The following is a 14,739-nucleotide window of genomic DNA, read 5'->3' on the forward strand; positions in this document are numbered from 1 at the left end:
GAATACTATTGCTTAGGCACACGGAAGGGCTTAGAAGGGAAGGAGCGCCATTTGACTTTTGGAATGCAAGATTGGCTGGAATCAATAGCGGACACTATGTTGTGTTTGGTGAGCCCGTGATGTGCCTAAACAGTGGAAACCTCCCACAAGTGACCCCATTTTGGAAACTAAACCCCTGAAGGAATGTATCTAGATGCCTGTTGAGCACCTTGAACCTCCAGGGGTTTCACAGACTTTTATAATATTGAGCCATCAAAATAAAAAAAAAAACATTTTCACCACAAAAATGCTATTTTAGCCCCCACTTTTTTATTTTCACAAGAGTAGCAAAACAAAAAATGGACCTCAAAATTTGTTGTGCAATTTCTCCTGAGTAGGCCAATACCCAGTATGGGTCGGAAAACTACTGTCTGGGAGTACAGCAGGGCATGAAAGGGAAGGAGCGCCATATTACGGTGCATGTTTTGTTGCATTGGTTTGAGGGGGCCATATCACACTGGTAGAGCCCCTGAGGTGCCAGAACAGCAGAAACCCCCGTAAGTGACCCCATTTTACAAACTACACCTCTGAATTAGTTCATCTAGTGGTGCAGTGATCATATTGACACCATAAGTGTGTCACAGAATTTGATACCATTGGGCAGTGAAGAAAAAATAATCACATTTTTAGCCCCAGATTTTACATTTTCACACTAGGAAATGGGTAAAAATGGTACCAAAATATGTTACGCAATTTCTTCTAAACTTGGCAATACCCCATGTGTGGCGGTACATTACTGCTTAGCCACACAGCAAGACTCTGGAGGGACGGAGCGCTATTTGACTCTTGGAGAGCAAATTATTATAGAATAGTTTCCAGACTCTATATAAATAGCCCCTAAATGCCAGAAAAGCAGAATCCCCCCTCAAGTGACCCAAGTTTGGAAATTATACAAAAACAACAAAATTAATTCAGAAACTCACCAACGTGCGGAAAAACCTTTTGTATGTCTGCAATATAGCCCCCAATTCAATGACATTAAAGCTATTATTAACAAATCCATTCCGATTTTATATGAAGATCCAATTCTTGCTAAAATTTTGCAGGGTGGTTGCAATGTTGTAGCCAGGAGAGCACCCACTTTAGGGAATATGTTGTCACCCAGTGCATTCATTTCGGGTAGACCACAGACAACCTGGCTAACTTGCAAAGGTAGTTACATGTGTAACGTTTCTAATTGTTCCACCTGCAGACAAATGGTTGTTACTAAATCTTCCAAGGATTATAACAATCTAAACACTTTTTATATACAAGGATTTAACAATTGTAATACACGTTTTGTTGTATATAAAATTGATTGTGTCACGTGCAATAAGGCTTTATGTATGATACACCATTCGCAAACTAAAGAATCGTATTTCGGAACATCTATATGATATTTCTAATATAAGAAATACCAATCGTAATATTTCCGCTGCAGCCAAACATTTTGTTGTTTATCAATCACGTGACATTTCATCTTTTCGAGTTATGGGCATAGAAAGGCTTGTTAAACCTTATCGTGGTGGTGATATGCACAGACTTTTACTCACCCGTGAAGCTTATTGGATTTTTGTGTTGGGCACCAGGTTTCCTGACGGTCTCAATCGTAAGAACGAAATAAAGTTTCATTATTAATATCTGTCATACTGCAGCATTTGTTTATTCATGGTTATTGTCATGGTTATTTTTATTCATTTGTTTTTTTGTTATATTCTGTGAATTATGTTATTTTACGTGCACATTTTAGGACCTTTTGATCATGTGATCTGTCCAGGACATTTGATTGGCTTTTAGGGTCCTTTTATACCGGTGTTTCACCCGATAGACTAGCTTAGATAAAGACTGCTGCAGCAGTCGAAACGCGTCGCTTTCCTCACGGGGTCATGGTGTGGTTTCAGGAGCATATATTATTTTAACCATTTGGATTAAAGATTTATATTTTATTTAGAAGAAGGTGGAACATTCGTTTTGCTTTCATGAAAATTATACCCAGGGCCGGCGTCAGCACCCGGCGCACCCGGGCAAGTGCCAGGGTCCTGGCGAGACGGGGGGGCCCACTCACGCTGGTAATGTGGTGGGGGCCGGATTATGTGTGGTGATGTGGGGGCAGGATTATGTGTGGTAATGTGGTGGGGGCGGGATTATGTGTGGTAATGTGGTGGGAGGGCAGAATTATGTGTGGTGATGTGGGGTGGCGGGATTATGTGTGGTGATGTGGTGGGGCGGAGCTACTGTGCAAGGGGTGGAATTAGCGAGTGTGATGTGGTGGTGGGTGGGATTATGTGTGGGGATGTGGTGGGGAGCGGGATTATGTGTGGTAATGTGGTGGGGCGGGATTGTGTTAATGTGGTGGGGGGCAGTATTGTGTGTGGTAATGTGGGGGGCGGGATTATCTGTGGTAATGTGGTGGGGGGCGGGATTATGTGTGGCAATGTGGTGGGGGGCGAGATTATATGTGGTAATGTGGTGGGGGGGCGGGATTATGTGTGGTGATGGTTTGGGGGGGCGGGATTATGTGTGGTGATGGGTTGGGGGGCGGGATTATGTGTGGTAATGTGGTGGGGGGCGGAATTGAGACTGGTAATGTGGTGGGGGCGGGATTCTGTGGTAATGTGATGGGGCGGGATTATGTCTGGTAATGTGATGGGGCGAGATTATCTGTGGTGATGTGGTGGGGTCGGGATTATGAGTGGTGATGCGGTGGGGGGTGGGATTATGTGTGGTGATGTGGCGGGGGGTGGGATTATGTGTGGTGGGGGGCGGGATTATGTGTGGTGATGTGGTGGGGCGGGATTATGTGTGGTAATGGGGTGGGGGCAGGATTATGTGTGGTAATGGGGTGGGGGACAGGATTGTGTGCGGTAATGGGGTTGGGGCGGGATTATGTGTGGTGATGTGTTGGGGGGCGGGATTATGAGTGGTGATGCGGTGGGGGGTGGGATTATGTGTGGTGATGTGGCGGGGGGTGGGATTATGTGTGGTGATGTGGTGGGGGGCGGGATTATGTGTGGTGATGTGGTGGGGGCGGGATTATGTGTGGTAATGGGGTGGGGGCAGGATTATGTGTGGTAATGGGGTGGGGGACAGGATTGTGTGCGGTAATGGGGTTGGGGCGGGATTATGTGTGGTGATGTGTTGGGGGGCGGGATTACGTGTGGTGATATGGTGGGGGGGCGGGATTACGTGTGGTGATATGGTGGGGGGCGGGATTATGTGTGGTGATGTGGTGGGAGCGGGATTGTGTGTGGTGGGGGGTGGGATTATGTGTGGTAATGTGGTGGGGGCGGGATTATGTGTGGTAATGTGGTGGGGGATCGGGATAATGTGTGGTAATGTGGTGGGGGCGGGATTATGTGTGGTAATGTGGGGGGCGAGATTATCTGTGGTAATGTGGTGGGGGGCGGGATTATGTGTGGTAATGTGGTGGGGGCGGGATTATCTGTGGTAATGTGGTGGGGGGCGGGATTATGTGTGGTAATGTGGTGGGGGGGCGACATTGTGTGTGGTAATGTGGGGGCGGGATTATCTGTGGTAATGTGGTGGGGGGCGGAATTATGTGTGTCCTGTATATATACACTGCACAGTACCACTCCTCCTGTCCTGTATATATACACTGCACAGTACCACTCCTCCTGTATATATGCACTACACAGTACCACTCCTCCTGTATATATATACACTGCACACAACCACGTCTCCTGTCCTGTATGTATACACTGCACAGTACCACTCCTCCTGTATATATACACTGCACTGTACCACTTCTCTTGTGTCTATATATATATATATATATATATATATATATATATATATATATATATATATATATATATATATATATATATATATATATATATATATATATATATATATACACACTATTTATACTAGACTGTGGCCCGATTCTAACGCATCGGGTATTCTAGAATATGCATGTCCCCGTAGTATATGGACAATGATGATTCCAGAATTCGTGGCAGACTGTGCCCGTCGCTGATTGGTCGAGGCAACCTTTATGACATCATCGTCACCGTGGCAACCATTATGACGTCTATGTTGATACTGTGCCCGTCGCTGATTGGTCGAGGCCTGGCGGCCTCGACCAATCAGAGACGCGGGTTTTCCATTATGACATCATCGTCGCCATGCTGTGCCCGTCGCTGATTGGTCGAGGCCGCCAATCAGAGACGCGGGATTTCCAGGACAGACAGACAGACAGACAGACGGACGGACGGAAAAACCCTTAGACAATTATATATATATATATATATATATATATATATATATATATATATATATATATATATATATATACTGCACAGTACCACTCCTCCTGTCCTATATATACACTGCACAGTACCACTCCTCCTGTCCTGTATGTACACTACACAGTACCACTCCTCCTGTCCTGTATATATACACTGCACAGTACCACTCCTCCTGTCCTGTATATATACACTGCACAGTACCACTCCTCCTGTATATATACACTGCACAGTACCACTCCTCCTGTATATATACACTGCACAGTACCACTCCCCCTGTATATATACACTGCACAGTACCACTCCCCCTGTATATATACACTGCACAGTACCACTCCCCCTGCATATATACACTGCACAGTACCACTCCCCCTGTATATATACTCTGCACAGTACCACTCCTCCTGTCCTGTATATATACACTGCACAGTAACACTCCTCCTGTATATTTACACTGCACAGTACCACTCCTCCTGTATATATACACTGCACAGTACCACTCCTCCTGTATATATACATTGCACAGTACCACTCCTCCTGTATATATACATTGCACAGTACCACTCCTGCTGTCCTTTATGTACACTGCACAGTACCACTCCTCCTGTCCTGTATATATACACTGCACAGTACCACTCCTCGTGTCTTGTATATATACACTGCAGAATTTGCAATAGCTATCACTCATGTAAGAAGTGAAATCTGGCATTGTACTATACCTTTATTTCTCTGCTGTATCTGGGCATCATGAATCGTGGTAAGTGTTAAGCACTGAGACTCTTTCGCCCGGGGCCCTCAAAAACCTTGATCCGGCCCTGATTATACCCCTTTAGGAATTTATCTACAAGTGTAGTGACGATTTTGACTCCATGGGTGTTTTCCAGAAACAGGCTGCAGTGGATGTTGCTGAGTGAAAGATGCAAACTGCCATTTACAAACTGCTAGTGACCAGTACGTTATGCCCACTCCGTGTTTCTGAATACATGCACCCATAAATTAGGCGGGCTCTCATCACTACAGAAATGCCAAACATGTGGATGATATACAGTGCCTTGCGAAAGTATTCGGCCCCCTGGAACTTTTCAACCTTTTCCCACATATCATGCTTCAAACATAAAGATACCAAATGTACATTTTTGGTGAAGAATCAACAACAAGTGGAACACAATTGTGAAGTTGAACTAAATTTATTGGTTATTTTACATTTTTGTGGAAATTCAAAAACTGAAAAGTGGGGCATGCAATATTATCCGGCCCCTTTAACGTAATACTTTGTTGTGCCACCTTTTGCTGCGATTACAGCTGCAAGTCGCTTGGGGCATGTCTCTATCAGTTTTGTACATCGTACATCGAGGGACAGAAATTCTTGCCCATTCTTCCTTGGCAAACAGCTCGAACTCAGTGAGGTTTGATGGAGATCGTTTGTGAACAGCAGTTTTCAGCTCTTTACACAGATTCTCGATTGGATTAAGGTCTGGACTTTGTCTTGGCCATTCTAACACTTGGATATGTTTATTTGTGAACATTCCATTGTAGATTTTGCTTTATGTTTGGGAATCGGATCATTGTCTTGTTGGAAGACAAATCTCCATCCCAGTCTCAGGTCTTTTGCAGACTCCAACAGGTTTTCTTCAAGAATGGTGCTTTATTTGGCTCCATCTATCTTCCCATCAATTTTAACCATCTTCACTGTCCCTGCTGAAGAAAAGCAGGCCCAAACCATGATGATGCCACCACCATGTTTGACAGTGGGGATGGTGTGTTCAGGGTGATGAGCTGTGTTTCCTTTACGCCAAACATATCGTTTAGCATTGTTGCAAAAAAGTTCAATTTTGGTTTCATCTGACCAGAGCACCTTCTTCCACATGTTTGGTGTGTCTCCCAGGTGGCTTGTTGCAAACTTTAAATGACACTTTTTATGGATATCTTTGAGAAATGGCTTTCTTCTTGCCACTCTTCCATAAAGGACTGATTGTTGTCCTATGGACAGACTGTCCCGCCCTAGCTATAGATCTCTGCAGTTCATCCAGTGTGATCATGGGCCTCTTTGCTGCATCTCTGATCAGTCTTCTCCTTGTTTGAGATGAAAGTTTAGAGGGACGGCCGGGTCTTGCTAGATTTGCAGTGATATGATACTCCTTCCATTTCAATATGATCACTTGCACAGTGATCCTTAGGATGTTTAAAGTTTTGGAAAGCATTTTGTATCCAAATCCGGCTTCAAACTTCTCCACAATAGTATCACTGACCTGCCTGTTGTGTTCCTTGGTCTTCATGATGCTCTCTGTGCTTCAAGCAGAACCCTGAGACTATCACAGAGCAGGTGCATTTATACGGAGACTTGATTACACACAGGTGGATTATATTTATCATCATTAGGCATTTAGGACAACATTGGATCATTCAGAGATCGACAATGAACCTCTGGAGTGAGTTTGCTGCACTGAAAGTAAAGGGGCCGAATAATATTGCACGCCCCACTTTTCAGTTTTTGAATTTCCACAAAAATTTAAAATAACCAATACATTTTGTTCAACTTCACAATTGCGTTCCAGTTGTTGTTGATTCTTCACCAAAAATGTACATATGGTATCTTTATGTTTGAAGCATGATATGTGGGAAAAGGTTGAAAAGTTCCAGGGGGCCGAATACTTTTGCAAGGCACTGTATGTTGTCTAGGTATACTGTGGGGCTCAGAAGGGAGGGAGCATTTGAATTTGGGAGTGCAGAATTTCTTTTAGAGGGGTGAGTAGCCATAAAGCTTTTCCAGAGCCTTTGTACAAGCAGTAACATGGAAGTCCCCTATATTTCCGTTAACAGATGACGGACCTGAGTGGGGTCTTGCTTTTTTTGTGGATTGAATGGAGGCTTTTATTGGGAACATTTTACATAACCTTTGGGATCACAGTTATCCGGCGCTCTACGCTGAACACTTACTTTGGGGTTTCTATCTAAATCTCTGAATGACGTGACAGATGAAACCCCCGATCCTTTCACTATGATGAGGCAGCAGAGTTACTCTGGACTCTCTCTGGCCTTTATTCAGCGGTGTCCTTCTATTCAGAGGTGCACAAAACTGGCTGACTGCGCTTCTATGTAGGACTAAAAAGACGGACATTGCCGGATTACAGGTCTTGTGGCTTCCACATTGCCTCCATCTGCCTCAGTATGGGGAATCGTCAGCCAAAAATACCGTCTGAATCACTTATTTCAGAGATTTACACAGAAACTCCGGTGTAAGCACTCAGCGCAGTGTGCTGGATAAATGTGCACCGAACCTTACTGCAATCTTTGGGAGGCAGAGTGAAAAAATCAACAGCATGTGAAGAATTGGTTTTATTTAATTTTTATGTCGTTCCTTCTGCGCTAGAAGTGATTAGGCGACTTTATTCTTCGGGTCGGTACGATTACAGCGATACCAATTGTATATCGGATTTTTATGAGTGGCTGCTGTCACACACTAAAATACTCTTTTTATTGTGAAAACTAGTTTTTCCATCACCACATTTTGAGAGCTATAATTTTTCCATATTTTGGCCCATAGAATCATGTGAGGTCTTGTTTTTTGTGGGACGAGCTGACGTTTTTATTGGTACCATTTTCGGGCACATGACATATTCTGATTTTTGGGAGACAGAATGATCAAACACCAGGAATTCTGGAATTGTTTTTTTTTTTTTTAATTGACGTTCTGTGTGTAGTAAAATTAATAAAGCCGCTTTATTCTTTGGGTCAGTACAATTACAGCGATGCCACATTTATATTTATTTTTTTTACGTTTTGCCGCTTTTTCACAATAAAAACTTTTATAAAGAAAAAATTGTTTTTGCATCGCTTTATTTTGAAAGCTATAACTTTTTTATTTTTCCACTGTTGGAGCTGTGTTGCGGCTTGTTTTTTGCAGGACAAGATGACGTTTCAGCGGTACCATTTCTATTTTGATATAACTTTTTGTTTGGCGGCATGATGGAAAAGCAAAGGTTTTTGCTCCGTTTTTTTTTTTTTTTTTTTTACGTTGTGCACTGAAGGAGTGAACAAGTGTGACTGATTTATTGGTTGGCTCATTCTGGACGCGGTGATACCAAATACGTGTACTTTTATTTATTTCTACAATGTATATGTATATATATATATATATATATATATATATGTGTGTGTTTATTGGTTTAATTATTTTCTTTTTTTATTTATTTATTTTGCGATTTTTTTTTTTTTTTTTTTTAATAGTTTTAAAACATTTTTTTTTGCAAATTTTTTTAACTTTTTTATTTAGTCGCTGTATGGGACAACAATTTTTATTTGTTTGATCACTGGTCTCTTACAGTGTTGCAGAGGAAGATCGCTTGTTAGACTAAGCAGCAAGCTGAGCCTAACAAGCCACCGTAGCTGGAAGTCATCACGTGACTTCCAGCTGCCATGGCAACGCAGGATCCCCTGTGATGTGATCCTGAGTATAGCAGGGGTGTATAGCAGGGTTCTCCAGCTGCTATCTTCTAAATGCCCGGATCGCCGCATCTAGAAGATAGCAAAGGGATAACATCATTGGGACCTGAGCTAATCAGGTCCCGATGATGTCACCTGGCAGAGCAACAGCTCTGCACAGGAATTGCAGCGCTTGCAAGGACCCTGGGGGTCCTGAGCGCTGCGAGACCACCAACCGTAGACAAACGTCGGCGCTGCACAAAGCCAGCTAGCGCCGACTTATATCTACCATTGGTGGTCATGAAGCAGTTAAATTATACATTCATCAGTTAATAATTATTCATTGAAATTGAGAATAAATTACATTAGACAGAAGTCATTCTCCAACTTGGCTTTTCATTTTCTGCTGAATAACCCTGTTGCTCATTTTTACAAGAGCACAAAAAGGTCACATAGTAACATAGTTAGCAAGGCCGAAAAAAGACATTTGTCCATCCAGTTCAGCCTGTATTCCGTCAGAATAAATCCCCAGATCGTGTCCTTCTAAAGAACCTAATAACTGAGTTTGCCATCACCACCTCCTCAGGCAAGGAATTCCAGATTCTCACTGCCCTAACAGTAAAGAATCCTCTTCTGTGTTGGTGTAAAAACCTTCTCTCCTACTTCTCTTCTTTGGTATAAACAGAACCTCGGAGAGATATTAGTATTGACCCCTTATATACTTATACATGGTTATTAGATCACCCCTAAGTCATCTTTTTTCTAGACTAAATAATCCTAATTTTGTTAATCTAGAGGTAGTATAATGCTCTCATCATGTGTATCCAGACCTCTTTTAATGCACCCTATGATCCTGTTTGCCTTGGCAGCCACTGCCTGGCACTGGCTGCTCCAGGTAAGTTTATCATTAATTTGGATCCCCAGGTCCTTCTCCGTGTCAGATTTACCCAGTGGTTTCCCTTTCAGTGTGTAATGGTGATATTTATTCTTTCTTCCCATGTGTATAACCTTACATTTATCATTGTTAAACCGCATCTGTCACCTTTTGGCCCAAGTTTCCAACTTATTCAGATCCATCTGTAGCCGAATACTATCTTCTCTTGTATTGACTGCTACATAGTTTTGTATCATCTGCAAATATCAATATTGTACTGTGTAAACCTTCTACCAGATCGTTCATAAATATGTTGAAGAGAATAGGTCCAAACACCGACCCCTACAGTACTCCAGTTGTCACAGCGACCCAGTTAGAGAATATACCATTTATGACCACCCTTGGCTTTCTATCACTAAGCCAATTACTTACCCATTTACACACATTTTCCCCCAGAGCCAGCATTCTCATTCTGTGTACCAACCTCTTGTATCAAACGCTTTGGCAAAATCAAGATATACCACGTCCAATGACTCACCTTGGTTCAGTCTATAGCTTACCTCTTGATAAAAACTGATTAGATTGGGTTGACAGGAACAATTCCTCATAAACCCATGCTGATATGAAGTTAAACAGTTATTCTCATTGAGATAAACCAGAATAAAATCCCTCAGAAACCCTTCAAATATTTTACCAACAATAGAGGTTAGACTTACTTGCCTATAATTTCCAGGTTCACTTTTAGAGCCCTTTTTTGAATATTGGTACCACATTTGCTATGTGCCAGTCCTGTGGAACAGACCCTTCGCTATAGAGTCCCTAAATATAAGAAATAATGGCTTGTCTATTACATTACTTAGTACTCGTAGGTGTATGCCATTCGGACCCAGAGATGTATCTACTGTATATACTCGAGTATAAGCCGAGATTTTCAGCCCAAATTTTTGGGCTGAAAGTGCCCCTCTCGGCTTATACTCGAGTCACGGTCGGCGGGTGAGGGGGAGAGGGCGCTGAGGCATACTTACCTGCTTCCGGAGCTCCTGGCGCTCCCCCTGCCCGTCCCACGGTCTCCGGGTGCCGCAGCTCTTCCTCTGTCAGCGGTCACGTGGGACCGCTCATTAGAGAAATGAATATGGACTCCACTCCCATAGGGGCGGAGCCGCCTATTCATTTCTCTAATCAGCGGTGCCGGTGACCGCTGACAGAGGAAGAGGCTGCGGCACCGAAGACCAGCTGTCCGGGGGAAGGAGCGGGACGCCGGGAGCAGGTAAGTATGTCATATTCACCTGTCCGCGTTCCACACGCCGGGCGCCGCTCCATCTTCCCGGCGTCTCTCCGCACTGACTGTGCAGGTCAGAGGGCGCGATGACGCATATAGTGTGTGCGCCGCCCTCTGCCTGATCAGTCAGTGCGGAGAGACGCCGGGACGGGACGCTGAGGAGCTGCAAGCAAGAGAGGTGAGTATGTCTTTTATTATTTTTATTGCAGCAGCAGCACAGCTTTCTATGGCACATCTATGGGGCAATTATGAACGGTGCAGAGCACTATATGGCACAGCTATGGGGCAATTCTGAACGGTGCAGAGCACTATATGGCACAGCTATGGGGGCAATAATGAACGGTGCAGAGCACTATATGGCACAGCTATGGGGCAATTCTGAACGGTGCAGAGCACTATATGGCACAGCTATGGGGCAATTCTGAACGGTGCAGAGCACTATATGGCACAGCTATGGGGCAATAATGAACGGTGCAGAGCACTATATGGCACAGCTATGGGGCAATTCTGAACGGTGCAGAGCACTATATGGCACAGCTATGGGGCAATTATGAACGGTGCAGAGCACTATATGGCACAGCTATGGGACAATTATGAACGGTGCAGAGCACTATATGGCACAGCTATGGGGCAATTCTGAACGGTGCAGAGCACTATATGGCACAGCTATGGGGCAATAATGAACGGTGCAGAGCACTATATGGCACAGCTTTCTATGGTACAGCTGTGGGGCAATAATGAATGGTGCAGAGCACTATATGGCACAGCTATGGGGCCATAATGAATGGTATGGAGCGTCTATTTTTATTTTTGAAATTCACCGGTAGCTGCTGCATTTTCCACCCTAGGCTTATACTCGAGTCAATAAGTTTTCCCAGTTTTTTGTGGCAAAATTAGGGAGGTCGGCTTATACTCGGGTCGGCTTATACTCGAGTATATATGGTATTTTAATCTTATTTAGCCGGTTTCGCATCTCTTCTTGGGTTAGATTGGTGACCCTTAATATAGGGTTTTCTTTGTCTCCTGGCATTTCACCTAGCATTTCATTTTCCACCTTAAATAACGTGGAGAAGAAGGTGTTTAATATATTAGCTTTTTTCTCGTCATCTACAACCATTCTTTCCTCACAATTTTTTTAAGGGGCTCTTTGGCAGTTTTGTTATATGAAGATTTGTACTATAGATGTGAAATATTTTCTATTCTTTGGTGATATACGTAGAATTGTAATTAATTTATTAGTACAAGGGAATGCCAAAATTACTTGCTTCACATATTTTTTTTTCTATATCTCTTGTATTAGGGTTCGCTGAAGATGACCTTGTCTTGGAAGTGGTTATAATGATTGGAACAGTGTCAATGGATGATTCCTGTGCCGTATTGTTGGCAAAATCTGGAATTATTCCAGCACTTATTGAACTACTGAATGGTACGTTGTCTCATACTGTGTGAAAGAAGAGAATGATAAATAGCTGTGGCTAACAGTATAAACATTATCTAATATTATTTTTTTCATTTCTAAAATGTTATATTTAGTGTAAACTAACTAGAAGACACAGTATATGTATATACAAAAAACAAACATATATATATATATATACTGTGTATACACTGCTCAAAAAAATAAAGGGAACACTTAGACAACAGAATATAACTTGAAGTAAATCAAGATTCTGTGAAATCAAACTGTCCACTTAGGAAGCAACACTGATTGATAATCAATTTCACATGCTGTTGTGCAAATGGAATAGACAACAGATGGAAATTATTGGCAATTATCAAGACACACTCAATAAAGGAGTGGTTCTGCAGATGGGGACCACAGACCACATCTCAGTATCAATGCTTTCTGGCTGATGTTTTGGTCACTTTTGAATGTTGTGCTTTCACACTCGTGGTAGCATGAGACGGACTCTACAACCCACACAAGTGACTCATGTAGTGCAGCTCATCCAGGATGGCTCATCAATGCGAGCTGTGGCAAGAAGGTTTGCTGTGTCTTTCAGCGTAGTGTCCAGAGGCTGGAGGCACTACCAGGAGACAGGCCAGTACACCAGGAGACGTGGAGGGGGCCGTAGGAGGGCAACAACCCAGTAGCAGGACCGCTTCCTTAACCTTTGTGCAAGTAGGAACAGAAGGAGCACTGCCAGAGCCCTGCAAAATGACCTCCAGCAGGCCACAAATGTGCATGTGTCTGCACAAACGGTTAGGCCTCTTTCACACTTCTGTCTTTTCAGATACGTTGCAATGCGTCATTTTGGGAAAAAAACGGATCCTGCAAATGTGCCCGCAGGATCCGTTTTTTTCCCATAGACTTGTATTAGCGACGGATGGCCAAACGTCGCATCCGTCATACAACGGATCCGTCGTGTTTTGGCGGACCGTTGTCTGGAAAAAACATTTAATGTAACGTTTTTTGTCTGCATCGAAAAAACGTACAGCGACGGATCCCGCGGCGTCCGTCGTTGGCTAGAATGGAAGCCTATGGGCGCAGGATCCGTTGCTGTCCGTCAAATGACGGAATCCAGCAACAGATTCTGCTTTTTTACACTGAGCATGCCTGGAAGGATTTCTATTCCTTTAATTTAACCCATTTTTCCTGCCACTGCTGCATCGACGGATCCGTCAAAAAGCAGGATCCAGTGGATCTGTTTTTTACAATCTGCACAGGATCCGTCTTTTCAACACTTTGACGGATTGTAACTGATTCTAAAAGACGGAAGTGTGAAAGATGCCTTAGAAACTGACTCCATGAAGATCGTCTGAGTGCCCGACGTCCACAGATGGGGGTTGTGCTCACTGCCCAACACCGTGCAGGATGCTTTGCATTTGCCACAGAACACCAGGATTGGCAAATTCACCACTGGCACCCTGTGCTCTTCACAGATGAAAGCAGGTTCACACTGAGCACATGAGACAGATGTGACAGAGTCTGGAGATGCCGTGGAGAGCGATCTGCTGCCTGCAACATCCTTCCACATGACCGGTTTGGCAGTGGGTCAGTAATGGTGTGGGGTGGCATTTCTTTGGAGGGCCGCACAACCCTCTATGTGCTCGCCAGAGGGAGCCTGACTGCCATTAGGTACCGAGATGAGATCCTCAGACCCCTTGTGAGACCATATGCTGGTGCGGTTGGCCCTGGGTTTCTCCTAATGCAGGACAATGCCAGACCTCATGTGGCTGGAGTGTGTCAGCAGTTCCTGCAAGATGAAGGCATTGAAGCTATGGACTGGCCTGCCCGTTCCCCTGACCTGAATCCGATTGAACACATCTGGGACATCATGTCTCGCACCATCCACCAACATCACGTTGCACCACAGACTGTCCAGGAGTTGGCGGATGTTTTAGTCCAGGTCTGGGAGGAGATCCTCACGAGACCATCTGCCTCCTCATCAGGAGCACGCCCAGGTGTTGTAGCGAGGTCATACAGGTACGTGGAGGCCACACACACACTACTGAATATCATTTCCTTGTCTTGAGCCTGTAACTTCATTTTCCACTTTGATTTTGATCATCATTCCAACTCCAGACCTTCGTGGGATATTATTAAACAAGAGGTTTCCAACAGAAGGATGTCACAATATTAAGTATAGGTAATATCTCAATTATAACATTATCACCAAAAAGGCCCTACTCAAGGTATTAAACCAAATGAGAGGGTAAACGTGTATATTGAACCATATAAAGTTTAATTTATGAAAGCACTTATTTTTAAAAAAAAATAGTAACACTATTGAACAAATTAACAACAAAAGTAACACTTCCAAGAAAAAGCAGGATAATGTATGGGGTAATAGCATGAAGGTATAGCCAACAATCAAAAATTCAATTTCATCAGATATAAAATAAAAAAAAAAATCAATATTATAGTAACAAAATGA

At 43.5% G+C, this 14,739-nt stretch overlaps 1 protein-coding gene across 3 annotated transcripts in view; it reads left to right on the forward strand.

The window, feature by feature from the left end:
* Positions 1-14,739, forward strand: part of KIFAP3 (kinesin associated protein 3) — an 811,853-nt gene that overhangs the window by 671,544 nt on the left and 125,570 nt on the right. For all 3 annotated transcript variants that reach the window (XM_077276224.1, XM_077276225.1, XM_077276226.1), the window contains one exon: positions 12,162-12,287. In XM_077276224.1, the coding sequence (XP_077132339.1) occupies positions 12,162-12,287 (126 nt within the window). The remainder of the gene's footprint in view (positions 1-12,161; positions 12,288-14,739) is intronic.

This window comes from Ranitomeya variabilis, chromosome 8, assembly GCF_051348905.1.
Source record: "Ranitomeya variabilis isolate aRanVar5 chromosome 8, aRanVar5.hap1, whole genome shotgun sequence".
In the NCBI taxonomy this organism is placed as follows: domain Eukaryota; kingdom Metazoa; phylum Chordata; class Amphibia; order Anura; family Dendrobatidae; genus Ranitomeya; species Ranitomeya variabilis.